Source organism: Lathyrus oleraceus, chromosome 5 (assembly GCF_024323335.1).
Source record: "Lathyrus oleraceus cultivar Zhongwan6 chromosome 5, CAAS_Psat_ZW6_1.0, whole genome shotgun sequence".
NCBI lineage: Eukaryota > Viridiplantae > Streptophyta > Magnoliopsida > Fabales > Fabaceae > Lathyrus > Lathyrus oleraceus.
In genome coordinates, this window is record NC_066583.1 from 528,003,950 (window position 1) to 528,030,959 (window position 27,010).

The following is a 27,010-nucleotide window of genomic DNA, read 5'->3' on the forward strand; positions in this document are numbered from 1 at the left end:
ACCAAATCAAATCCTCATTTATATTCATACCAAATCAAATCCTCATTTATATTCACACTAAATCAAATATTACACATCCATTGCTCAAAGAAATTTAATTGTTTCTATCCATTCTGAAGGGTCACTTTTCACAGATTCAAGTGAGGGATTCTCATTTTGCAATACGAATTTAACTATGTTCAAAATCCACATCAACTCCGACTTTCATCATTTAAAAGACCGTATTGAAACGAAGTTGCAACGTTATGTTGAAGACATCATTTATCGTCAACCATTATTTAATGGAGATGATAATACTGTCTTTCACATAATGACACCGATTAAGACCGACGAAGATGTCAGGTCGATGTTTCAATGTCATGTAACATTATCTCAATTACCCAGCATTGAGATATATGTTTGTCTAGTTGATAATCTTGAAGAACAACCGAGTGACAATGAAGATGTTGAGGAACAACCGTCTCACAACGAAAATCACGGTTATCCAACGCAATCTGTACAATCACACGACTATGGAATGAGTCAAGCCATTGACGAAGAGCCGACTCAAAATAATGAACCTTTCATACCAAATGAAGAGGTGGGCGAGAATAGTGAGGATGATCTTAAGGAGGTTCGATTTGAAGATTTATTCGGTGTTAGCGATGACGATGGCAATGAGGAAATATTCGACACACCGGCCGTTGCACTGAGAGCGCAACCAATTATTTGTACAACCCACCTGCGCACATGCAAAACATAAGTTTGGATGATGCCGAACCAATCTTCGTTTTCGGCAGTTTCATACCAACTCACAACTTTGACGAAATAGAGGAGGGCATAGAGTATGAAGATAAGGAAGAGTGTCTTCTGGCGTTGCAACAATGGCATATAAAACGTAGTCTAGATTTTTCTGTGGTTAAATCTGATAGTGTACGTTTTGTCATCAAATGTAGAAATTCAACATGCAATTTCAAATGCAGGGTCTCTTTGCGCAAGGGCAACTCAAGGTGGAGAGTTGGTAAGTCTAGTGGGCCTCATACGTGCACAACCACTTCCATGTCACAAGACCATACAAAACTCAGTTCAGAAATGATTAGCAAGAGCATAATGGAGCTTGTAAATCGGGACGTTTCTCTTAAGGTGAAGGTTATCATCGCTCATGTTGTTGAGAAATACCGGTATATCATATCATACAAAAAGGCATGGATTGCAAAGTGTAAGGCAATTGAGTCGCTGTATGGAAATTGGGAGACATCTTACAACGATCTTCCGCAGTGGATACTGGTAATGAAAACATATCTACCAGGTACCATTATAGAATTACAAACCCTACCTGTGATTTCAAATGATGGTTCATACTTGGGTGACCAAAGGATATTACATCGTCTGTTTTGGGCGTTTAGACCATGTATACGTGGCTTCGCGTATTGTAAACCAATTGTGCAGGTTGATGGAACTTGGTTGTATGGCAAGTACAGAGGGACTCTGCTGATGGCTGTGGTACAGGATGGGAACGGGAACATATTTCCGATGGCATTCGCATTGGTTGAAAGTGAGACAAAGGAAGCCTGAAATTTCTTTCTTAAGAATTTGAGAATGCATGTTACCCCCCAAGCAAATCTATGCCTAATATCAGACAGACATGAATCAATAAAGAGTGCATACAACAACCCGGAAAATGGATGGCAGTTTCCTCCTTCATCACACGTCTATTGCATTAGACATATCGCGCAAAACTTCATGCGGGAGATTAAAGACAAGGATCTGCGGAAAATAGTTGTTAACATGGGTTATGCGTTAACAGAGACAACGTTTAACTACTATCGGGGGGAAATCCGAAGAACAAACAACGACGCTTTATCATGGATAGACAACATCCCTCGCGAGAAGTGGGCAAGGGCATTTGACGGAGGGCAACGCTGGGGTCACATGACAACTACCTAGCAGAAGCAATGAACTCGGTGCTAAAAGAAACCCGGAACCTTCCAATCACTGCATTGGTCAAATCTACGTACTATCGTTTAGGATCACTATTTGGTAGAAGAGGCCATCAGTGGAAAAAATGTTAGCCTCTGGGCAGGTTTTCACTGATAACTGCAACAAAGGGATGGTTGAGGAAGTCATCAAAGCTAACACGCATAACGTCATGCAGTTCGACCGAGAGAGATTTTATTTCATGGTGCAAGAGAAGATTAATCATAACGACGGTCGACCAACCGGAACGTTCAGCGTTGATCTGAGGAAACAACACTGTGACTGTGGAAAATTTCAGGCATTTCACTTTGAAGGAAACAACATTGTGATCTGAGGAAACAACATTGTGATCTGAGGAAACAACACTGTTGATCTGAGGAAACAACACTGTGATCTGAGGAAACAACACTATGACTGTAGGAAATTTCAGGCATTCCATGAGGAGAATTGGCCGCAATATGAAGGATTTAGTCTTTGCCACGACGACTCCATGAGAAGGAGGAAGAAAGGGCGCCCAAACAGCACCAGGATTAGAACCGAGATGGACGACGTTGAGAAGGAAAAGAGAAGGTGTGGAATTTGCCGTGAAATAGGACACATGCGTAGGAAATGTCCTAATGTTGCAGGACCATCCCAACGACCTTCCAGATGATTATGTTGTTGTTTTAAATATTCGTTCAGATGATTATGTTTATTTATTTATTTATTTATTAACTACTATGCACGTAATATATATATAAACCATTGTGTATTTCTAATGTCTTTTGGGAACAAATATTTATGAAATACATTTGTTAATCAAAGGGTTATGGTTACAAAGTAAGACCACATTAACTAAACAACAACAACAACCAACACAACTGGTAATTAAAAAACTAATCAACAACAACAACCAACACAAGTGGACCTTCAACTCCTCTATTAACTTCACCACTATGTGCCGAAAACATACACTGGACATCTTCATCATTTTCTATACGATCCAGGTAATACATGTACGTACCATCGGGGCTTGCATCAGTCAACGTTATGTATGGACAACGATACTCTACTTTCCTCACCTTCATACGACGTCCACCCAATTGTCGGAAGCCAGTGTGGATGGCTGAAATCAGTGTTCTGAAATTCCATTGCGGATCAAGGCAAACACTCATTTTTTCACCATGTCCATAAAATACAAGACCACAAACAGACATGAACTAAAGAAAGGATTTGGTGATCTGAGTTACATTTCTACAAGTTCTGCTATTTATACAAAAATTAATAGTTGAATACTCGGCCAATCATTGGCCGAGACAGTACAAACACAAAAACTTTTTGGTGGGAAAGATATCATTCCCAAAAAATGATTGACACTTTGGAGGGAAACATATCAATTTTATTATTAATATATAAGACACAAATTATTTCTATTATTAATATTCTAAAAATTAATCATTTTTATTATTAATATTTCAAAAATAATTATATTACAATTTTTTTTTATCATGAAAAACTATAATTATTTACAATTTACTTTAAATATTTTTTATAAAAAAATTATTATTATTTTTAATTAAATTAATTATATTAATTAAATATAGAATTAATAATTAAAAATCAATTATATTAATTATTATTAGTATTTAATAAAGTATTTAAAATATTAAAAAAAAAAAAAACCTTCTTCATGTCCTCGTCCATTGAAGTGACGAGACCTTACTACGAAAATTAGGCCTTCAACCCCTCGTCATTTGAAGTGACAAGTACACAATAAAAAAGGAGGTAGATTGGGAAATTATTTTCAGATGGAGACATATTGAATAAAAAAATTCAAAAACGGGGTATATGCAGCAAAAACTCCTACGTTTCATATTAAATTTATTTACTTTTTGTAAACGTTGAAGCAACTTTTACACTTCAATGCCTTAGAGGTTTAATTTCAAAACCTTATTTACGAGCACCATAATTTACTAATTTCTTGGCATTTATATCAATATATATTTATATGCAAACAATACAAAATTAAATATAATTTTCAATATAGAAAAAAGGTTTCATAGTCCAGAGAAGCTTTTATCCAAATCAAAATGCTTTAATCCAAGGAACTTAACTTGTTGAATATCTCATACAAATAAACTATACATCATCATCATCATCATCATCATCTTAATAAACATAAAAGGGACAAGAAAAGACAAATTAAAACAACATAAACGAACAACATAGTAATCTTAATTAACCAAAGAAACTAGGATCATAACCATTGCTAGAAGTGGCCAAGATATAATAAGCAACAATATGACCTATAGAACCCCAAGCCAAAACATCAACAAGGTTAAACCCGACAGGATCATTTGACTTAAGCAAGCTAACATATTCCTTAGCACGTGAGTCACCAGCTTCAAAGTGTGTCACACCATTCTGTTCAGGTAAACCTTGTTTTGCAACATTCTCTCTTTGGAAGTTGAAGAACACAAACCTTCCTAAAAACAATGACAGACCAGTGCTTAAGCTTATCACAAGTGAAGGGTTGAGTTCAGCTTTGACAACAAGGGATGAGAATCTCTTTTTGTTCTGTGTCAGTTTTGTTGATCTTGTTAAGGGTTTGAAGCCTTGGAAACATAGGTTTGATGGTTTGAGGTTGTGTGTTTGGTGTTTTTGGAGTGTGGATGTTAGGGCGTTTGTTGAGATCATGGATGATGCTGATGCTGCCATTGTTTTTGGTTTGATGAGTGAATGGAATGGAATGGAATGGAAGAGAAGGTTGGTTATGGAATTATATGATATAGTATGAAAAGATGTGGTGGTAGAGAAAGATAAGGTGCTTTGTGATTGTGATTTTGGACCATGGACTAAAGATTTTAGCTAGTGACATGGCTTGGTTTTATTGGTTTGTTTTGGATTCTAGATTTCTTTTTTATTTTTCTTTGTGGTCTTTAATTGTTGATATCTACACAGAATGTCTTTTTGCAAAAATTTGTTTATATTATTTACAAGTAAAAATACTTGTGACTTAAACTAGGACTCACCCATAACTTCTTTTTATTTTTTTATTATTAAATATTAAATTGAGTATCTTAAAATTACAGCAACTTGAACTTAATTTGATTGTACATGGCTCACTAAATTTAAATTTGTTTTTAAGTTATGATAATTTTTAAAATTGAAATAAGTTTACATTTTTCTTTTTGATAGAAAATAAGTTTAATAAGCTTATAGTTGTTTATGGAAAAGTTAACCAGGGAAGTCCTAGTTTCTCAATACTATTCTTTTAGTATTTATATATTCCATCAAGTTTTGTAATACATCAACATGGACATAAAAACTTGACAAAGATAAACGAAATACAAAAGGCTAATGTAACATAAAATCTTCATACAACAAACTACTTAGTTTTCCTTTGAATGATGCATACTACCTATGCTCCACTCAAACACTAACTAGACAATCAATGGACAAATAGGACCAAGAAATATCAAGATATATATATATATATGTTATTGCCATAGTGAGTTTTTCCAAGACAGAAAACTACTGCATTACATAGTGATGATGATGATACTCAGCAAGATCTGTTTGCACCATCATCTTCTTCTAGCCTCCTACTACCTCACTTTCCACACACATACACCATTATAAACACAAACACGCCCTACTATAACTACAAATTTGAGGTAACTTGCAGGACACTCAATTTATACATTAACAACCTACCCCAAAAGGATACATAAAGCAAGCTGTTCGATCAAGTGCACTGTCTATTATGTTACTTTATCCCTCGTCTTGAATATATTCGACTAAATCATTAGGTCAGCGTATGAGTAATTATGACGTCGGCCATATTCAAGAAGGCTGCCATATGTACGATCCCAAACCCCGATGAAAAGGGATTCGGTGTCTGGACTGAAAGATATGCCGGATATCTCACCGAAGAAATCGATTTCCTGTTCTTTCTCATACCCACTTTTCACATCATATACATGGACAAAATCTGCAGGCTCGGCTATAGCCATATACTTGCCGTCAGAAGAATGTCGGATTGAACGGATAGCTCCGAGATTTCCCTTCAACACTGCCACTGACTTGGATAAGTTTCGCATGTCCCAAATCCTACAGGTTTTGTCCTGGTTTCCAGTAGCAAAGGTCACGCCATCAGGATTCCATGATGATGCAAATGAAAAATCTAAGTGCCCAGATAATGGAGCAATAGTCTGCAAAATAAGGAAATTCGGATTAGCAAGATTTGCAATCATGTACTAGTACTCTTTGGATGCAACTAATTGAAGAAGTCTTTGGTTGTTTGACCGAAACGGGCGTAGAGTACTACCTTTCCATTTTGAGAGTCCACCAACATGCTTTCAGGATTGTCTCCAACAATCAGAAGTAGCTTACCATCTGGACTGAGAGAAGTATGCTGCAGCATGGGAAAAAACGGACAAAGATGAGAACATAAATAGAAAGCAAAGGAATGTCACAAGAACAGAAAGATATCAACAATTCTAGCTAGTCGCTGAAGGCCCATATTGACACTCGAATTTGTTCATTATTTCTTCTAATTGTTGAACTTCGAGAATAAACTTTATAAGTCAAATTAGGGTGGGAAATCAATCGACTCATCCATAGAGCAAATGTGTCATAATGCAAAAATTGCTCATTAATGCAAAAAGAAATGGCAATAAAACTTCTGAAGAACAAAATTAAAGTATTCACTTATCATCTTAAGAGAGGTAGGAAACTAAAAGATTAGAACATAATCTAAGAGACTCACATTCACTGGCCAGGGAAAACGAAAATGCTTAGAGAGTTGAAACTTCTCCATATCAAAGTTTCTGATTCCACAATCATTATTTGATGCTGTGAAATGAACTGCCCCACTAAAAAGCAGGAACCAATGGTATTAAAACACAGGTACCTATAACCATTCTTAAAATAACAAAACAATTAGAAAGAAAACTAAATACCTAGGAGAAGCATAAATCTCAATGGCATTGGTGATAGCGTTATCATCATAAGTAGTCCTTGAGCAAAAGCTGACACCAGGTCGGTCTAGGTGCTGCATTTCAGTAACAAAGAAAGTGATGAAAGTATATCAGCTGATGGTTCTAATAACAAAAACAAATTCCGAGGGACACGTCTACAGCATCTGCAAATATAACTAAAAAACATGCAGAATCTAATAGCAATGCAAACCAAACTGAATGCATATGCAAATGCCCAATTAGGATTAACATGAATGAAAATGATAATTCAAGTATTCCTTGAAAAGAAATTTAAAAAAGGGCTGGAAAATGAAGGAGAGAGGAGTTGCAACACTCTAGTACTCCACCAATTATTAAAACAATGCTCATTAATTGTTCTTAGGTTCCACATGGTCTGTAAAATTTGAAAAACATTAAATTACTGAGATATTTAGGAAGCCACAAAATGAGAAAATTGGGCAGATCTTTCCAAAACAGTCTCTTTTACATAGACAAAAAATATATTTAAGTCTTTACAATGTTACCTAAAAAAGTTATTCATCACCACATATAAATCACATGTCTGCTTGTGCATGTTGCGTATGAACTTACGAAAGCAGTGCATTGCATTCTTTAAATTTTGTTTAAACGTTTCACGGAATGATCAGAATGTGGATGTCCAGGATTACAAATTATACTTACTGCTCTATTCGCAACAGATTTAAAAAAATCGTATTCCTCAATAACAAGCAAATTAACATTTACCTTGCAAATAAGTTCACCCTGAAATCCTCCAGCAACTAGAAGATTATCTTTTACTGCAAGTGTACTAACTTGAGTGTGTGTGAATCCTTCCAATAGACTTCCAGGATGTTTCTGACAAGGAAAAATGATAACATGGAAGATTACAAACATGATTGACAATTATTTTCTCAAAATTAATGCAATGAACAATCAGAAGTCAAACCATTCTTTAGACCTTGTGCTACATGACGGTGCAACATGGTTTAGAGGGCTATCCAATTAAAAACATTATTTAAAGGACTATTCACCTCTGATGGTGCAACATGTCCTGAAACATTGAGTACTTCAGACCTTGTGCAAGTCAAAGAAGACCAATGTGTTACTGAGAACTGAGACATAAGGTATACATCATGCTTTGATGTAGCCCAAACCAAATTCCTCAACTGCATAAGTATAAAAAAAAGGAGGGAATATCAGTCAAACCACATGAGATCACATCTCTTCGAAGCCTATTGCATCCAAGGTACTGCTCAAGCTTCGCATCCTATGAACAGACTACAAAATTTGACATAATATATAATAAATCACATGTTCCAGCTGTGAAAACCTCAGAGCTCTCTCTACCAAATTTAGTTGCTTACCACATACTGATTCAAACCAGCAACTGAGTATTTTAAACTGGCCACCAGATAAATATTGCAGGTATTGGATACCTGCATATTTTTAATTTTTTGAACCTATTCAATGATTATGAGCATTTTATCATGTGGCCGTTCGGTATAGAGTGATGTAGAGTCTCTTCCTTCTCCCTTTACTCTTGCTATCAATTTCAATACACGGTGCATTGAAGTACCAACACTTTTCAGACTTGACTTAAAGTTTGGACCATTGGTTTAATATATTTCATATTGTAATAAGCTGATCTAACTTTTAATTTATAAAAAACAGTTAAACAGAGCCATTGTGCAGTAAAATGTCCTAGAGCATCCTTAATCCATTATAAAAACCAGAGTAGATACAGGCTACAGCTTACCTGAAAATGAAGAATTGTTGATTTTACTGATCTTGAATTTCTCCTGAACTCATAAAATGAGTATCCTTTGTCTGTACTGTTACAATCCTGTTTGTAATAGACAATAATGAACAGGTAAGCATGGTGTTATTTATATCATAGTCGCCTGGTTCACAATTTTCTGCAGTACGTGTTACGGTTTTGGGTATGTGGTACACAACCCTCAAAGTATTAGGTACATGGTATACATAGTCAGTGCACTATTTCGGTTTGTAATATGTTTTAATATACTAATCGGTACACTGTGAATTAAAAATATCTAATTTAAAAACAACACGAAAAATGATAAAAACAAAAGAATCTCAAACTATCCATAAATACATTTTAATAGTAATGAAAAATTGATAGTTCGCATTTTCAAGAAAATGGAAGTTTTAGAAATATTTTTAGTTTACCATTTATGTAGATTACATCTTTTGTAATTCAAATTAAATTAATATCATTAAAATCGTCAAAAAACAATTTATATTGTTAAAAAACTGAGCACTAAGATGTTATATAGTTGTGTGATTTATAATATAATAGACCGGTAGCATTTTTTAGTATTAAAAAAAATGCAATTTCATTTTAGGAACTAATTCCCTATTGTCAAAATAATTATTTGAGTATCTATGATCTAAGCATCTATTATCAAGAAGAGTAATTAACATTTGTTTAAAAAATCAGATTCCAACAAAAGTCACCTTAAAAAGGATAGTCCAATAGTCACCAATAGAGGATATGCACCCAAGTATGTGGCTTGTCAAACATAGAGAGATAGGGCTATAGGAGTAGTCCCACATTAGGAGATAGCACTATAGTCCCACATCGGAAGCTTGGAAAACATAGAGGTAAACTAAATATAAACAGTGTATAGACCAACGCTCCAGTGTACAGCAAGGTGCGGCGCATGTGAAGGCCAGTGATATCTCCCTTTTTTAATGCGATGAGTATTTCCCATTGCCAGTGCAGTATTTAAACAACGGTTTCTTTAGCCGGTTTTTATTTTACTTAGTATTATAATGCTCAATTAAACCAGAGATGGTTTTGCCTCTCTGGTACACGGATTCCTGCAAATTTCTCATGAAATTGTGTGAACCAAATCGCAAAAAAGAAATACCGGGAACAGGTACTCGAGGACCAATCCGCAGTTCTGTGTACTGTGGTGAATTCTGTGACTATGGTTTATATTGGCCATAGTTATGGCCGGTGACATATATGAAGTTTTTTCTCTGAAATATCAAAGAGAAAATGCATCAAATTGTTACCTTCCCTGACCTTTCCCCTGATTGGGGGATATTTTCATAATTCTTGTATTGCTCAAGCCTCGTTTGCCGATACCTTTCTCTGGTGATGCTAAGGCTATCCCACGGAATCCCCTGGATGTCTTGTCCTCTTCTAGCTTGAGCAGCTGTAGTGTCTACCGCTTTACTACTCTGCCATCATAACAATAATGTTACTCGTAGAAAGATACAATAATTTACATTTGCTTGATGAATTATTTATTTAACTAGGAGAGTAAGTCGACGCCCCCATAAATGGAAAATGGGTTATTGTACAATAAAACAACATCGTGTACAATATATCCATAACAGTAAAAAATGTAAAAATTTAGGAAACGGCATATTACGAACCGAGTAATCATATTCATCAACGTCAGAGTCAACGTCACCTCCCTCTCTATTAATAGATTCACCATCTATATCGATATCCTCTTCTACATCATCCATTTCATATTCATCCGCAAAATATTCAGCATCACCTCCTTGGCGATGAGACATGTTTTTGACCAATTAGAACCTATCATATCAAGAGATGAAAAGAAATAGAAAATCAGAAGCATGTAATATTCCATTTTCTGCAACAACATTTGAGTCCAAAAGTTTAGTGTGTGTTTCTCTCATTAATCATACACATATACATATGCACATAGATACATAGTACACACACACTTTTTTCTATAAAGAATATTAGTAAGTTAGACCTGCAGGAGTATTTAACAAATATGGAAAAAGTGTTTCACTAACAACCTTAACAAGCCAATAATTTCCTGGATTTTAAGGTTTTAACCATCGAGGATATCTACGTTAAGCAATAATGAAAAAATAAGCAAGGTAAACATTATACAGTATCATAACAAGTAACAACCATGTTTTAGCAATTTCAAAACCATAAAAATAAAATCACGATTGGCGCATTAAGCACGTTAACTACTTAACTTTTGTTCCTATTATACAATATTAGGACCTATGAGGCATGGACACCGAAAACACAACACCGACACTAACACGTTGACACCGGTAATAATTTGAAAATACCAATAAGTTAAACGTAATTACAACCGTCACTATCGATTTCGGTCACGGTCACACATTTTTCAAAGGTGTCAATGCTTCAAATATTACAACCAACATGTTTCACAAACTGCAAAACCATGGTAAAATCATGATTAACATGTTAACTAATTAGTTTTTGTACCTATGAACCCTAAGAAAATAAGATACATATAGAATTTGAAAATAATTACTTAAAACAACCGATAAAATAGGGTTTCAACACAGCATATCCTCCAAAATAACACAAATGAAATCAATTGCATCTAAAAAAAATTATAAAAAATAAAAAAAAAACTATAAAAAAAAAACTAAACAATTTTATCAAATTCATCTGGAATTTCAATTCCATAACCTATATACAACCCAGAATTTAGGGTTCCAAGAGAATAACCTATGAAATTATAAAAATCACTAGCAGGATTTTTATTAACGATGATTTCTCAAATTCATGATAATTTATAGATCTGGATGAGAGAAAAACGAAAAGAAAGAAAAAGAGTAGAAATTTGTGAATATGATGCGAACCTTTCTTTGTCGGAAGGAGCTTCTTCGATCTAATAATTTCAGAAATGCTACAAATTAACTAATGAATTTATAAATATATCATGATTATTTCTCTTTTCAATTATTTTATTATTTTTTTAACGGTTTGTGAGTTGACAGAAAAATAACAAAAATGACAAATATCATCGTTTTTTATATGGGACGATATATTCATGAGAGTAATTACTATTTTCTGTCAGATATAAAGTTTTACTCTATCAATTCATCATCATCATTTTCCTTGTTTGTATTATTTTATAGATTTTTAAAATAAAAATCAAATTTATTTCAATATTCAACGTCTATTATTAACTGACGATGTAAAATCATTTTACACTGTCAGTGTATTTCAATTAAACTCTATATTCATTTGCTAAATTCAATAAATAGATTTTTTTTATATTCAGTCGATAAAATTTAATCACACGTATTTACATCAATTTTTGAATTTTTTTTAAAATAACTACTATTTTTAAATTAAACACTAAAACAATTACATTTTCAAATTATTTATCAAAATAACTATTTTTCAAAAAAAATAGTCAGGAGAAATGACAGATAGATTATTCTTATACACTAAGGCACCGATGATGATGGTGACAACATTGAAAACATATCACTTTAAGTGGCGCATGCATGCATCCATTAGGAGCATGTGTCATTGCATGTGGTTACTCCTTTATTTATTTTTTTATTTTTTGTAATTATAATTTAAAAAATTTGAAATAAAGAAGAAAATTAAAAATAATCCATGATATTACCTTATAAAATTCAAATACATAAAATGATTCGCCCGATTGAAACATCCTCGGGTTCCACATCCTGGTGCATTAGTCTGTCTTCGAGGTCTCTCACAATTTCTTTGAGGTGTTTAGGGTCTTTGAATGTTGGTTGAGGAAAAGGTGGTTGATGTGAGGGTCCTGGAGTATTTGACATATTTGTCATCATTTCTTCTCAATAGTTGAGGGTTACCGTCAACGGTACTGCCGTAATTTAGTTTGGTGGTTATGTTGTCGTAGTTGGGTCGTTGTGGTTGGGTTATGAGTGGACGATATGGTTGGTTGAATCAGGACATTAAATCGTTTTAGAAACGAAGCAATGATTCTTGTGGTGTAACAAAGTCATATTGTGGTTGGATGCTTTGGTGGTGGGATGTTTGGGTGTTCATTGGTGGGGGGCTATGGTGGGATAGTATGGAATCAAATGAATCATTGAGGCTATAGTAATATGTGGTGGGAGCATGTGGTTATTGGTGTCATGGGTCATACTCTTGGTATTTTGTTTGGGTGTGTGGCATCTATTGGTTGCAAAGTTGAGTGTTTGGAGGTTGGGTGTGTCGCATCTCAAAAAATATGATCCTTCGCGAAGTCACAGAAAAAATGATTCGAACAGAGTCACCACTGAACTTTATTTATTCTAATGAAGGAATAGGAAAATATTGATAAAACCTTTAAAAAAGGAAAATGACTGTCACAAACAAATTCGAATTCGGGAGTAGATTACACAAGGGGAAGGTATTAGCACCACTCACGTCTGTTGTACTCAACGTGAACCTTTTAGTTAAATTCGCGATTGAATGTTGGCTTATGTTAATTATTTTCTTCGAGTTATTGAAAGTGTAAAATAAAAGGGGTCGCAAAAATATTTTTATTATAATGTTTGACAAAATTGTGAGTCTTGCTCCTACGTATCCTCGAGTACAATGAGGAACTCAAAGCTTCGTAGTTCGGGGTAGCAAAAGAGTGTTGATAATTGATTGATTTTAGAGGACAAATATTTAGGTCGCATTGTAACAGTTTAAACATTAACTTGTTTGCTCACGGATGGGGGGACTTAGTGTTTGTTTCTTTTGCAGTAGAAGGGATCTCGTTTGGTCGCATTCTAGCAGTTTAAATATTTAATTGTATGCTCGCGCATGAGAGACTTAAGCGCTAGTTTGTGTACGCATTAGAAAGGACTAAACAATATCCATTTGTGAAAAGGATTTTTATCGGACGGGGGCGAGAAAAAGATAGGTTTGATTGTTTGAAGTTTGTTTTAATGAATAAGTTCTTAGATCGAATTCTAACGGTTAAACATGGGCTTGCATGCTCGTAGAGGGAGACTTAAGCGCTAGTTTGTATATGCATTAGAAATGATTTAACAATGTTCTTTTCAAAAAGAAGGTGTTGATCCCACAGAGGCGAGAAATTAAGTTAATGTGTTTGTATGTTTTTTAGGGGGATTGACGAAAGTTTGAGCAATATGGTGCGCGTCAATTATTCACTTATTCAAGGAATAGTGAGGGTGAGTGTCCCCGTTCTTTTTTTGTCCAATTTGGTATTTGAAAATTGTTTGTGGAAGTCGACTATTCGCGGTAGTGAGGCGAGCACCTCCCACTTGCTTATTCGAGGAATAATGAGGTGTATGTCACTTATTCCTTTATCCAAGTTTATTTAGAGTGTTTTAATCGAAAGACGAAAATTCGAGTAATATGACAAACGTCAATCGTTCAATCATTCGAGGGGTGGTGAGGCGAACGTCTCCCATTCCCTTTTTCATTCGAAGTTTAATTAAGAAAAGTATTTAATCGCTTAGAGTAAGCGGACATGCAACTTGATGTTGATTGCGTGTTTATCGCGTTAGTAAAAATGATTTGTGAAATGGTTTGAAATGATATGAGGCGCTTATTAAAGAAAAAGACTTAGTATGCTTTTGAAAAATGTACTTGATGTTGATCAAACACCTTTTATTTTAGTATTTTTGAAAGTTTAATTTTAATGATCATTTTGTCTTTTTGGATTAACAATTATGCATCAACTAAAAATACAATAAAATAAACTAAAAAATAAAGTAATAAAAAAAGTAAAAGAAATAATAAAAGGGAAATCATAATATCAATACAAAAGGTAAAAGAACTAAAAAAACTAAAGGAAATAAAAGAAAGAACAAAAATAAATAAATAAAACAATAATAAGAAAATAATAAATAAATAAAACACAAAAGACAAAAAGAGACTAAAAATTGAGGGTATAGTAAGAAAAATGCTCTAGGTTTAAAGGAGAAACCCCACATAAGTGTGTTGAATAAAGGGATGTGGAGAGGTTTTGTGTTCACCAATCCCACATTTGATTATTATTCTCATAACAACAAAAATAGAAAAAAAAAATGTTACAACCAAAACGTAAAAACATTATAACTTTCTTATATTTTCATGGATTTAAGCAAATAAATAATGTAAATTTAGCTACTCGATTTCACGAACACAATGGTGTATCAAAAATCAGCAAATAAACAACAAAAAATTCAAAAATTAACAAAAACCCAGCAGCATATATTTGCTTGATTTGACAATTTTATCCATCATCATGACAAACGAACTATGGATTCATGTTCGGGATGATGTTGAGAAGTTATTGGATATATTATTTATGTAAAACAAACATAAATTTGCATTTGATCATTTTTGTTCATGGATGTTCAAGAACACTTTAAACTCTTGATTTTGAATTAATGTAGTTTCCATACAAAATAGTAGGGATTAATGTACTAATTAAGTGCAACAGGAATAATAATGCAAAGAAAATTAAATAAACGAAAATTAAATCAAAGTTAATCACTTTTGTTTATGAAAATTCAAGAACACTTTAAACTCTTAATTTTGAATCAGTGGAGTTTCTATGCAAAATTGTGATGATTAAGGTACTAATTAAGTGAAGCAATAATAATAATACAAAGAAAATTAAATAAACAAAAATTAATTCACATTTAATCACTTTTGTCCATGGAGGTTCAAAAACATTTTAAACTCTTGATTTTAAATTAATGGAGTTTCCATGCAAAATGGTGATAATTAAGGTACTAAATAAATGAAGTAAGAATAAAAATGCAATGGAATTAAATAAATGTCAAGCATAAGAGCTTACCAAAAATAAAATTCAATAAAGAAAGAAAGAAATTACTTTAGAAAAATGAAGAGAGGTTTTGCTTAATTTGTGAATGAAATATGATTTATTTATAGGCTCTAGAAAGGACAATTTAGAAATTATGCAAAGAGTGTGAGTGCCTTGTACAAATTTATTTAATTAAATAGTGAATAATGATATAATATATGCATGGAATAATGATGTAATATATGCATGGAATAATGATGTAATAAATGAGAGATGATTTGGACCTTCTAGAAACATTGATTTTTGTTTTATGATGCATGAAAATGATTAATAAAATTCAAATAGATATTTTGATGGTAAATCAAATGATCATGAATTTATTTTTTAAAATGCATAATGGAAAAATGCAATTTTAGTCAATTTATTTAACTTGTAAAATATTGACTTTATGTTGACTTTTTTACTATAATGCATATATGCATGGTTATGATGACTTTATTTGATGATAAAAATGAATATGGCTAAAAATACAAAACTTGACAAATGGACATGTATCCGATGAATTTAAAATACCCTGACAAAATTGGGGTATGACAGAGTGTATATGGTATGGTGGCGCTGTGAGGTTGGTCGTTGGGTTTGGGTGAGTTGACATTGTTTTTGGATTTGATAATGGTGCGGGGTTAGTTGTTGGGCGAGGGTTTGTTATTGGGTGTACGACGATGAAGCTTGTTGGCGTGGATCAATGAAATACCTCGACTCGGGCACAAACAATGTCATTGTAACTGACCTAAACCAATCCATATGATGTTGAGTTAGTCTAGCACCTTATATGATCGGTTCATTTAAGTTGTATCGATGTCGATTCTTCCAATGACAACACATCTCTTTAACGAATTCTCTCCAATTGGAATAACCCTATTGGACATTGACTTTTTGTTGATGTCAATCTCCCAAACACGTTGGAGGATCTGGAATCTGTTGTTGCATTCCGAACTGCAGTTTCACATGGTCACTCTAGTGCATCTCCACAGTAGTGAACCTGATGATTAATGTTTTCGTTATCCAAACTGCAGCATCATCAGGGTTAACCTGATGGTTAAGACCCAGATACAGACTCCTTATAAACTGTATGAGAAAAATACATGATTAGAAGATTTGTAATTTGGTAATTTTTAAAATCAAATTTAGAGTTGTTTAGTTGTAATACATCGTCTGGTCCAAGGTGATCTAAAAGATTGTGATAGACTATTATAGCGTGTTTGGGACACCTATTGTAGTTCATCCCCAGAGCTAACCACCTAAAACGAAAAGATTGAAAATATATTAGTTATATTTAGTTGTAGTATAAAGCTTAACAAATTTGAAGATTTAAGATAAATTTACTTTGTTGCGAATGACTTCTCGTTAATCGGGGCAAGTGATGGAATTATTGACCAACCTCGTGCTTGTAGCAAAAAGACGCAAGAATAAAACGTATAAGTATTCTTTTTTGCATTTTTACACAATGAACTATATAGATGGGATAAAAAAACGGAACCCTAACTATATATTTCTACTTTATTTATGTTTCGTAACAACGACAAATACATAATATTTGCCGTATTATCAGTACTTCCAGGAAATAAAAAATTACCAAATAAAATCATAATATAACACCGAGCTTTAATTATCTTTTCATAATCAGTCGATTCTTCGTTTAATGTTATACTTGAATAATATTGTTTAAGATATTTTAAATTAATACATTGACCCCTAGGTTGACCCGAAATTTATCTTGTAGTTGTGTCTTCACACAAAGGGGCACCCAACAATTATTCGCATATAGAGTTATCTTGGTTAACTCTACCATTAACAATTTTACCATCGATATGTAGACCCAACAACATGTAGATGTCCTCTAGTGTGACGGTACGTTCACCGAATGAAAGGTGAAATGTGTGGGTCTCGAGTCTTCATCTTTCTACTAAAGCAAGAATAAATTTGTAATCAATAGAGTATGAGACTATATTAAGTACATTACCAAAACCGCTTACTCGTAAGTATGGTTCTATCAATGGATTGTATGGTAGATATTCATGTACATGGCATCGAAACTTCTTTGGTTCCTAACAAAAGATTATTAAGGAAATATGTAAGAAAAAGTAATAAACTATATTATTAAGAAAATTAAATAAGCTATAGTATTAAGAAATAGTAACTTACAAACTCTGTAATATTGTCGATAGTTCCTCGATGTTCATCACCCATGGTTAGTAGAGACATTTTTATTGAATGCTTTTGAGTATTTGTTGCTGACAAAGTGGGTATATTGAGTGTATGTTGCATACAAGGTAGATGGATTGAGTGTGTTTGATGGAAATGCTGAGAAACACATCAATATTTATAGATGTGAATGACACATTCACATGATTCTTTTTTGCATGTGATATCCAAAGTATTTGCCATTGGGTATGGTGCATATGTTGTACTTTTAAAGCATGTGCCATTATGTATGGCACAAGATGGCAACAACAACATTTTTACAATATCTTTTGCTCTGGTTGAAGGGGACACTGCTGGTGGATGGAGTTTTTTTCTTAAAAAATATTTGATTACATGTTGCTCCTCAGTCTAACTTATGTTTGATTTCAGACAGACATCCATTAATTGAGAGTGCCTATAAAAACCTTGATAACAGCTGGCAGGATCCTCCTTCAATGCATGTCTACCGCATTAGACACATCGCTCAAAATTTTATGCGGGAGATCAAAGACAAGAAGTTGCAGAAGAAGGTTGTGAACGCATGGTATGCATTAATAGAACCTTCCTTCAAACACTAGCGTGAAGACATCAGATTGACAAATGCATATGCAGTAAGGTGGATCGACAATATTCCATTGGAGAAGTGGAATAGAGCATATGACAATGGTCAACGATGGAGCCACATGACAATAAATCTCGTGGAATCAATGAACTTTGTCTTCAAAGGCATATGAAACCTACCAATAATCTCTGTAGTTAGAGCAACCTATTTTAGGTTAGGGACACTGTTTAAGATCAGACATTCTAAATGGAGTTCAGTGTCACAATCGGGGCAGCTGTTGAATGATGCTTCAATGAAATTCATTAAGGAGGAAGCCGACAAAGCTAACACACACGTGGTCAAAGTGTTTGAATGTACTAAAGGTTAATTCATTGTTGTTGAGTCAATGGATCATAATGAAGGTAGACTGAGGGGATACTGTTGAATGGAACTAGATAAAGGTTGGTGCAACTGCAGAAAGTTCCAAGTCTTTTGTATGCCTTGCTCCCATGTCATAGTGACATGTTCAAAGGCTTGACATGACCCTTCCAACTTACTATCTGTCGTTTACAAAGTCATAAACCTATGCAATATTTACAACAATAACTTGTTGGTGATAGAAAAAGAGGATTATTGGCATGCATATCAAAGGGAGATAGTCTGACAATGAAAAAATGCGAAGAAAGAAAAAGGACCGCCCTAATAGCATGCATATTCGAACCGAAATGGATACGGCGAACAAAATGGTGAGATTATGTAGTTCATGTCACCAACCCGGATGCAATCGTACAAACTGTCCCAATGCTGGACCAAACACAAAAACATAATTTTAAACGTAACCATTTTGCTTTATATTAAAAACAACTTTCATTTCATAAATATCATAACATTTGGTTACAATAATTTAAAAACAACAACTAAACAATAATTTAAACAACAAAACAAACAAGTACAACGACTTAACAACATTACTATGTGATTACAACCATCAGGATAATTTCCTGAGAATTATACATCATCATGTGGACATCTCTGGCAGTTTTAACATTGTCCCAGAAACGAACTTCTCAATTTTGATTGAACGTGGTAACAAACCTTTTAATTCTTCTAATATTTTCACCCTCTGCGACGTCTCTATGTAACCAACAAATAAAGCTCAGTTAAGATGTTTGAACGTCTCTGTATTTCAGAGTCGGATCTTCATTAGAGGTTTTACTACCGAATAAATTAAATCGGCATTTCTCTTGTGAATATAAGGACACATATATGCAGAGATTTTGAAAAAAATAGAATGAGATAGTAATAAGATGTGTGAAAATGATGGAGAAAGGATGTTGTATAAATAGAAGTTGCAAATAGAGGAGTAGCTCTTGCATGTTGCGCATGCTTCTATTGGATGTATGCATGCGTCACTTGCAGTGACATGTAGTAAATGTTTTCGCCACCACCATTGGCGCCTTAGTGCAAAAGGACAACGCATGTGCCATTTGTCCGGACTATTGCTCTTGTCGTGTAATTTTTTTATTTAGAAAGTGGTTAGTTTGATAATTAATTTTAATATTTAATTTGAAAAAATTGATTATTTAAAGAAAATCTCGATTTTCTTTTATATTTTATATGATCTCTTTATAAGGTAAGAATACTCCAAGTCATGATGAAAGATTACAAAAGTTAATTACAAGTTTGGGAAACATAAATTTATGGTTAAGATATTATTAAGAAAAAATAAGATACATAAAATCTAGTATCTTCAAATTGAGAGATTTTAATCTAAGTTATCATTAATAAACAAAACTAAGATTTTATAAGAATTCATTATTTAACTATGTAATATCATTTATTTGAAAATTTCCGTCCCATTTTGCATAATACACGATGGTCAATAATTTAAGTTACATATTCTATTTTCTTTTAAATTAAACATCTAAAATTAAAATTACAAAATATATTTTTCTTTTTTGTTTTATTTTCTTCAAACCAAATATACTTTTAAAAATAATTTCATTTCGATATTTTTTCATAAATGAAGAAGTAATAATTATTAGAAACTCTTATACAATTATAAACATTAAATTTAAACTCTGATATCTAACTTAATAATATCAGTTTCTATAAATTGAAATAGAACTTGCGAACCATTTCAATGTTTTATATTATTTTCAAATATCATTTTTTTATCTTTAGTTTTTTCAATGTTTTAATTAAATACTCTTTTTAATATTTTGATTGAGTGAGTTGAAGGGAAAATAACAAAATAACAAATAAGTTTTTTTAAAATTGTGGTGATATATTTATTTATTAAATAGAGTTTTTAATATTTATTAAATTATTATTTTTATATATATATATATATATATATATATATATATATATATATATATATATATATATATATATATATATATATATATATATATATATATATATATATATATATATATATATATATATATATATATATATATATATATATATATATATATATATATTACTTTTAGTTCAAATTCAAATAATATTTTGTTCAATTTCTTTATAAGTAAATGATATCAAAGAAGAGTAGGAATAATCTAACTCAATACAAAAGATTACTACAAAATCCTCTCGTTTATGATTACAATAGTAATACAAAACAAATATATTAAAAACAACCTACTATTTTTCTTATGACCTTATATTATAATATCATTTTGAATTTATCTATTGTTTTATAGTTTATTTTGTTCATAATAGTAAATTGGTGAAGAGAGATTTTAATTGAGATAATGAAATTGATGGAAGAGGAAGAGAGATTTCAATGGAAAAAATGTATAATTATATTTCACACAATTATCGTATTTAAGATCAAATGAAATAAAATGATATTTATTAAAATATGAAATAAATTTGATTATTTTCTTTACGTTCTACCCTTTAAATAATTGAATCACACGACTCAAGTTTAAAATAATCATTCACATTTACTCTATTTAATTTTCTTCTAGCCATGAAAAGGATTTTAATCTAGTGAAAAGAAAAGGAAGGGAGGAAAAGGATATTATTTTTGTAAAAATGTTTTGTTTGATAAATGATGTGACATATTTTAATGGAGACAAAATATAAAATTAATTTTTTATTACAATAGTGATACTTCAGATATTATTGAATAAAAAAACATTTAAGTCCAAATAATAGAAATATGGCCTTATTTTGGAGGAAAGCTAACATTGTTTTTTTCCCAAAATTTTTGATTTTATTCTTTATGGTCCTCTTTTAATAATTGACTTTATATTTAAAATAAATTTATCTCCTTTTTCCATATAACAAAATTTATGTGATTTTAATTTTAGAGACTCACTTGAGTCATAACAGATAATCATTAAATTATATCTTTTTTATTTATTTTTAATCAAACATGCTCTTAAGAATAGTATCATTTTAATATTTTTAAATGCTTTATTTTATCGCCAACTAAATAATATATCTTGTCTTTTTATCTTTAAGTTTTAAATTTAATTCTCAAATTTATATTAAGTGTTTAACACATATTACATGTTTAACTATTTTCTTTCAGAACGAGCGATAACAAAGTGACAAGGGTGGCCGAAAAGAACAGTGCCATAGTCGTCGGAAAATTGTGGAAATCGAGTAACACAAACGTAAATGCAAGACCAAGATGAGACGGAGGAATCAATAAACACAAAAACACTGTTAGTTCAAGTGAAAATAGTGGAAGCAAGGAGATTGAGGAAGATAAAGGAACGAAAACCCTAATTATATAAGTACCAAAGGAGATAAGGAAGTTATGGGTGGATGTTCTTAATGATAATTGGAATTCGACAAAAGGCAAGATAATGGAATTCGTAGCTCCAAAGGTTGTGAATGGTGAGATCGAGGAAGAAGACATTGAAGCGGAGGTAACATTATGGGACACAACCTTGATAATGTATGTTCTTGGAGGTGATTTGAGTATGAATACGGTGAAGTAATACATGATTAAGACATGGAACGTTGCCTAATTGCCAGACATGTTCTACCATGATGAAGGGTATTTTCTGCTCAAATTTAAATCGTACAAGGACAAGGATACAATGATGATGAATGACTCATACACCATCAGGAACATGCCTATGTTGCTGCGAGAATTAAGGTCAAACTTCAACTTGAAAAAAGACATGTTGAGAACCCTACCCTTATGGATAAAACTCCTTTAACTCCCGTTATACTTTTGGGGGTCAAGAGCTTAAGTAAGATTGGAAGTGCCATAGGGAATCCCTTCGTAACAGATGAATGCACGACAAATAAACTAAGAGTCTTTTATGCAAGAATGTTGGTTGAAGTTGATATCACCCAAGAATTGTCGCAAGATATCACCATCAAGGACAACGAAGGGAAGAAGATGAAATAGGTAGTGGAATACGAATGGAAGTCGTTATTCTGCAGGAAATGTCAAAAGATGGGACACCAATGTGGTGTGACAAAGTTTAGAGAGATGCAATGGAAGCCTATATATAAACCACCAGAAGAAAAAAAAACCTTGTATCCGATGAGGGAGGTTCAAAGGAGGCTAGTATACATACTGAAGAGAAGCAACAAGAATGGACAAGGGTTAATAAAAGTGGAAGAGATCGAGGCAAAGGGATACCATATGAAGGTTCATCTATTATAGTCCAATGTGAGAACGAATTTACTTCCCTATGGATTTTGAATGATCCTCTAGTGGCTCAAGATATTGGTCCATGATTGTTGCTTGGAACATGTGGGGGCTAAATAAAACAGGTTAGCTCAGGGAGATTGGCTCCCGTCTCCTATAGCTTATGCTTGATACTAATATTCTTCTTGAAACTAGGGTGAAGTTTGACAAAGCTAAGAATATTAGAAATAAACTAAACCTTAAGGGATTATACCTAGCCAATAGGGCTGAAAATGAATCAAACCAACTCGAAAATAGTTCGAGACTCGATTCGATAATTAATTCGTTGGACTTGGTTCATGAACCAAATGAGTCGAACTTGAGCTCAAAACTAAGTTTGTAAAATAAATGAGCTGAACTTGAGCTATGTATAGTTCGACTCATTAGGTTCATGAGTCGACTCGGTTATATATATATATATATATATATATATATATATATATATATATATATATATATATATATATATATATATATCTCAATAGTATCATTTAAAAAAATAATGTATAGATTTTAACCTTTTAACTTATCAAATTAAATATTTCAAAAAATACTTGTGCATTTTTTTATACAAAGTAAAATACTTCTAACTCAAAAAAAAAACATAATGCACCGTGACTTTTAATTTTAAAGTGCCATTTTAAACTACTTCTAAATTTGTTTTTTAAACTACCACTTTAAAAATAACGTTTTTGAATTAGACTTTTAAATTTATCTCTTGAAAGCTTTATTTTATTTTAATATTTTCCCTTTAAAAAGAATAATTTAAAATGTCAAATATAATAAAAAAAATTTAACTTTAAAAAATGACTTTTTAGTCCGTGAAGTAAACAAATTGAACCTAACGAGTTGAACCGAGTTGTTCAAGAACTTAAAACGAGTCGAGTTCGAGCTTAAAAAAAAGTTTGTGTCGAACTCGAGTCGAGTTTTGAGCTAAACCAATTCTTATCGAGTCGAGTCGGGCTGACGACGGGTTCGACTCGACTCGACTCATTTCCAGCCCTACTAGTCAATTATAAACACCATGATAATGGTAGAGTTTTTGTGGAATGTAATAATAATAAGATTGATGTTAAGCATATGAAAAGTACTAGTCATATGGTTCATTATGGAGTTTGTGACAAGAATGGTGACTTCAAATTTTGGCTAACTGCGATATATGCTCTAACAAGCTAGATCAAAGAAGAATTATGCGGAGAGGCATTGAGGGCTTATGTGGGAAGAAATAGGGACCTTGGTGTTTAATTGGAGATTTTAATAATGTGATCAAGGCTCAGGACAAAGTTAGGGGTAATCTGGTGACAAAAGCTGAATATAATGATATACACAAAATGATGGAAATGACTTGTTTGTTTGAGATGGATAATATATGAGATTACTATACTTGGTCAAATAAGCACATTTAGGGAACTATTTACTCTAGTTTTGTTAAGGTCCTGGGGAATGTGGACTGGTTTCAAGCTCATTTGTACATATCCCTACAAATCTTACCTCTAAGTGTATTTGATCATACTTTTTTTTTCTTAACATACCAGGAGCATGATATAATCAAGAAAACTAAATTTAAGTTTTTCAATTGTGTGGCTAATTTGGAAAGGTATGAGGAAGTTGTTTCTAGAAGTTGGAGGGAGCCCTTGGTTGGCATACCTATGTATGTGTTATGGAGTAAGTTGAAAATACTTAAACCTATTTTAAAGAAGCTAAGCAGACCTCTTGCTCATGTGCATCAGAATATTGCCAAAGCTAGAATTGACCCTGAGAAGGCTCAGTTTGATCTCATTATGGTCATAATGAATAACCATAGGATTGAGGAAGTAATGAAATGTACTGAGAATGTTATAAGATGGAATGAGCTAGAAGAAGATATGTTAAAACACAAGGCCAAGATTGATTGGTTAAGATTAGGGGATGGAAATAATTCTTACTTTCATGCTTCAATTAAATCAAATCAAAATGCTAAGAGTGTGAGGGTTCTCTATATGGAAGATGGTACCAATATGATAACTCAAGAAGAGATTGAGAATGAAGTGTTGGATTACTATGGGAAGCTAATGGGGAAGAGGGTTAACAACTTACAATATATTGATATAGAAGCCATGAGAGATGAAGCCCAACTTAATATGGAGCAGAGGGAGTATCTTGTTAGACCTGTCAATGAACTAGAAATTTGTAAGGCCTTGATAGATATTAATGATCAGAAGTCTTTTGGTTTAGATGGCTTTGGTTCCAGATTTCTTAAAGCCAATTGGAACACTATAAAAGATGATGCGATAACAGCTATCATGGAGTTTTTTGGGAAAGAAAGATTGTACAAGGCATTCAATTACACTGTGGTGACTCTTATCCCAAAGAGTGATGATTCCAAATACATTAAAGACCATAGACCAATATATGTTTGTACCATAACCTACAAGATTATATCAAAGGTTTTGACAGCTCAATTAGGCATGGTTCTTAGGAGCATTATTGGGCAATGTTATGCTACTTTTGTTCCTGGGAAGCAGATCCAAAACCAAATTCTCCTAGCATATGAGATAATTAAAGGTTATGCTAGGAAGAGGGATCCCCATATGTATACTCCAACTTAACTTACAAAAGGCTTATGGCATGGTTGACTTTAGAGCTTTAGAGTGCATTGTGCAAGAGATTGGTATGATCCATCAATTCATGAGGTAGATAATGCTTACTGTGACCACTGTCTCATACAAATTTAACATTAATGGCGAGTACATAAAAAATATGCAAGCTAGGAGAGGATTTAGGAAAGAGGACCCCATATCCCCTTACTTTTTGTCATTATTATGGAGTATTTGAATATAGGCTTCACAAGATGCAAAAAATCCATGACTTTAACCACTATGCAAAGTGTGAAAAGTTGCATATCACAAATCTGACTCTTGCAAATGATCTGATGCTTTTCTCAAGAGGTAATCAATTATTTGTTGAGTTGTTATTGAATGTTTTTAAGAGCTTATCTTGGTCTACAGGTTTGAAGGTTAATCCTAGCAAGTGCATAATCTATTTTGGCGGAGTTAATGATAACACTGAGGAGAGTAATATCCGATTAACTTCTTATATGGAAGGGCCTCTTCCATTTAAGTATTTAGGCGTCCCCTTGGCTTGTAAGAAGCTTTCCATACATCACTACATGATTCTTGTGGATAAGATTGTTTGTAGGGTTCAACACTAGAGCACTAAGCTTTTGAGTTATGCAGGAAAAGTTTAGATAATCAATAGTATCTCTTTTGTCATTACTAACTATTGGATGCAATGTTTCCCTCTACCTAAGAGTTTGATAAAGATAATTGATGTTGTTTGTAGGTCCTTCTTGTGGACAGGTGGAGATGATATCGGTATAAAGAGCCCAATTGCTTGTAAGAACATTTGCAAGCCTAGGAAACAAGGAGGTCTAAACGTTATTGAGTAGGAAACCTATAACAAAATTGTTATGATGAAGTTGCTTTGGAATCTTAGTGGTAAGTCGGACAACTTATGGGTTAAATGGGTGTATACATATTATTTCAAAAACAATAGCATGATGAAGGTGAATATTAGACCTAACAACACTTGGATAATGAAGGTAATCCTGCACCAAAGGGAGAACATTACGTAGGTGCAGAATTTGTGGGATCAAATTCTTAATAAGAGTAAATTTCACATGAAGACCATGTATGCAAAATTGAGAGATGATGAACAAGATATGTCTCGGAGCACTTTGTTATGCAACAATGTTACTCGACCTAGAGTTATGATGAATTTGTGGCCTGCTTTCCATGGGAAACTAGTCACCAGGGAAAAACTTCCCAAGTTTGGAATGGTGGACAACACCCGGTGTTATTTTTGTGACAAAGAGGAGACTGTGAATCATCTATTTTTTGGGTGTGTTGAATTGAAAATAATTTTTGGTGCAAGATTCTTTATTGGATCCAAATCATTCACGAGCACGAGGAATGGAATGAAGAAATGCATTAGATTTTGAAGCATAGTAAAGGAAAATGGTGGTGGGTTGCTATGTTAAAGTTGGTTGCTACTAAAGCTATATATGACATTTGGAAGTATATGGATGAAAAGGTATTTGGAAACAATATGGATAATACCAAAATAGCGGGAAATA

General features: G+C 32.9%; 2 protein-coding genes across 2 annotated transcripts; both read right to left on the reverse strand.

The window, feature by feature from the left end:
• Positions 1-4,029: 4,029 nt before the first annotated feature.
• Positions 4,030-4,787, reverse strand: LOC127086091 (photosystem I reaction center subunit V, chloroplastic). Its single transcript, XM_051026780.1, has one exon. It carries the CDS (start codon positions 4,651-4,653, stop codon positions 4,174-4,176), a length of 480 nt encoding a protein of 159 aa, XP_050882737.1. The 5' UTR covers positions 4,654-4,787; the 3' UTR covers positions 4,030-4,173.
• Positions 4,788-5,400: 613 nt separating this feature from the next.
• On the reverse strand, positions 5,401-11,717 carry LOC127086092 (uncharacterized WD repeat-containing protein C2A9.03). Its single transcript, XM_051026781.1, has 10 exons — positions 11,553-11,717; positions 10,326-10,491; positions 9,960-10,127; positions 8,674-8,760; positions 7,949-8,083; positions 7,662-7,772; positions 6,900-6,991; positions 6,707-6,812; positions 6,266-6,352; positions 5,401-6,149 (listed from the first exon to the last, which is right to left on the reverse strand). The coding sequence occupies exons 2-10, from the start codon at positions 10,470-10,472 to the stop codon at positions 5,736-5,738; spliced, it is 1,347 nt and encodes a 448-aa protein (XP_050882738.1). The 5' UTR covers positions 10,473-10,491; positions 11,553-11,717; the 3' UTR covers positions 5,401-5,735.
• Between the last annotated feature and the right edge of the window lie 15,293 nt (positions 11,718-27,010).

Bases quoted from the DNA above. Each gene is read 5' to 3' on its own strand.
- LOC127086092 (XM_051026781.1), bottom strand. From the start codon at position 10,472: ATGTCTCATCGCCAAGGAGGTGATGCTGAATATTTTGCGGATGAATAT. The intron at 6,992-7,661 runs GTAAATGTTAAT...ACTGAAATGCAG, and splicing joins AGGGTGAACTTATTTGCAAG to CACCTAGACCGACCTGGTGT. The intron at 6,353-6,706 runs GTGAGTCTCTTA...CCCATGCTGCAG, and splicing joins GTTTTCCCTGGCCAGTGAAT to CATACTTCTCTCAGTCCAGA.
- LOC127086091 (XM_051026780.1), bottom strand. From the start codon at position 4,653: ATGGCAGCATCAGCATCATCCATGATCTCAACAAACGCCCTAACATCC.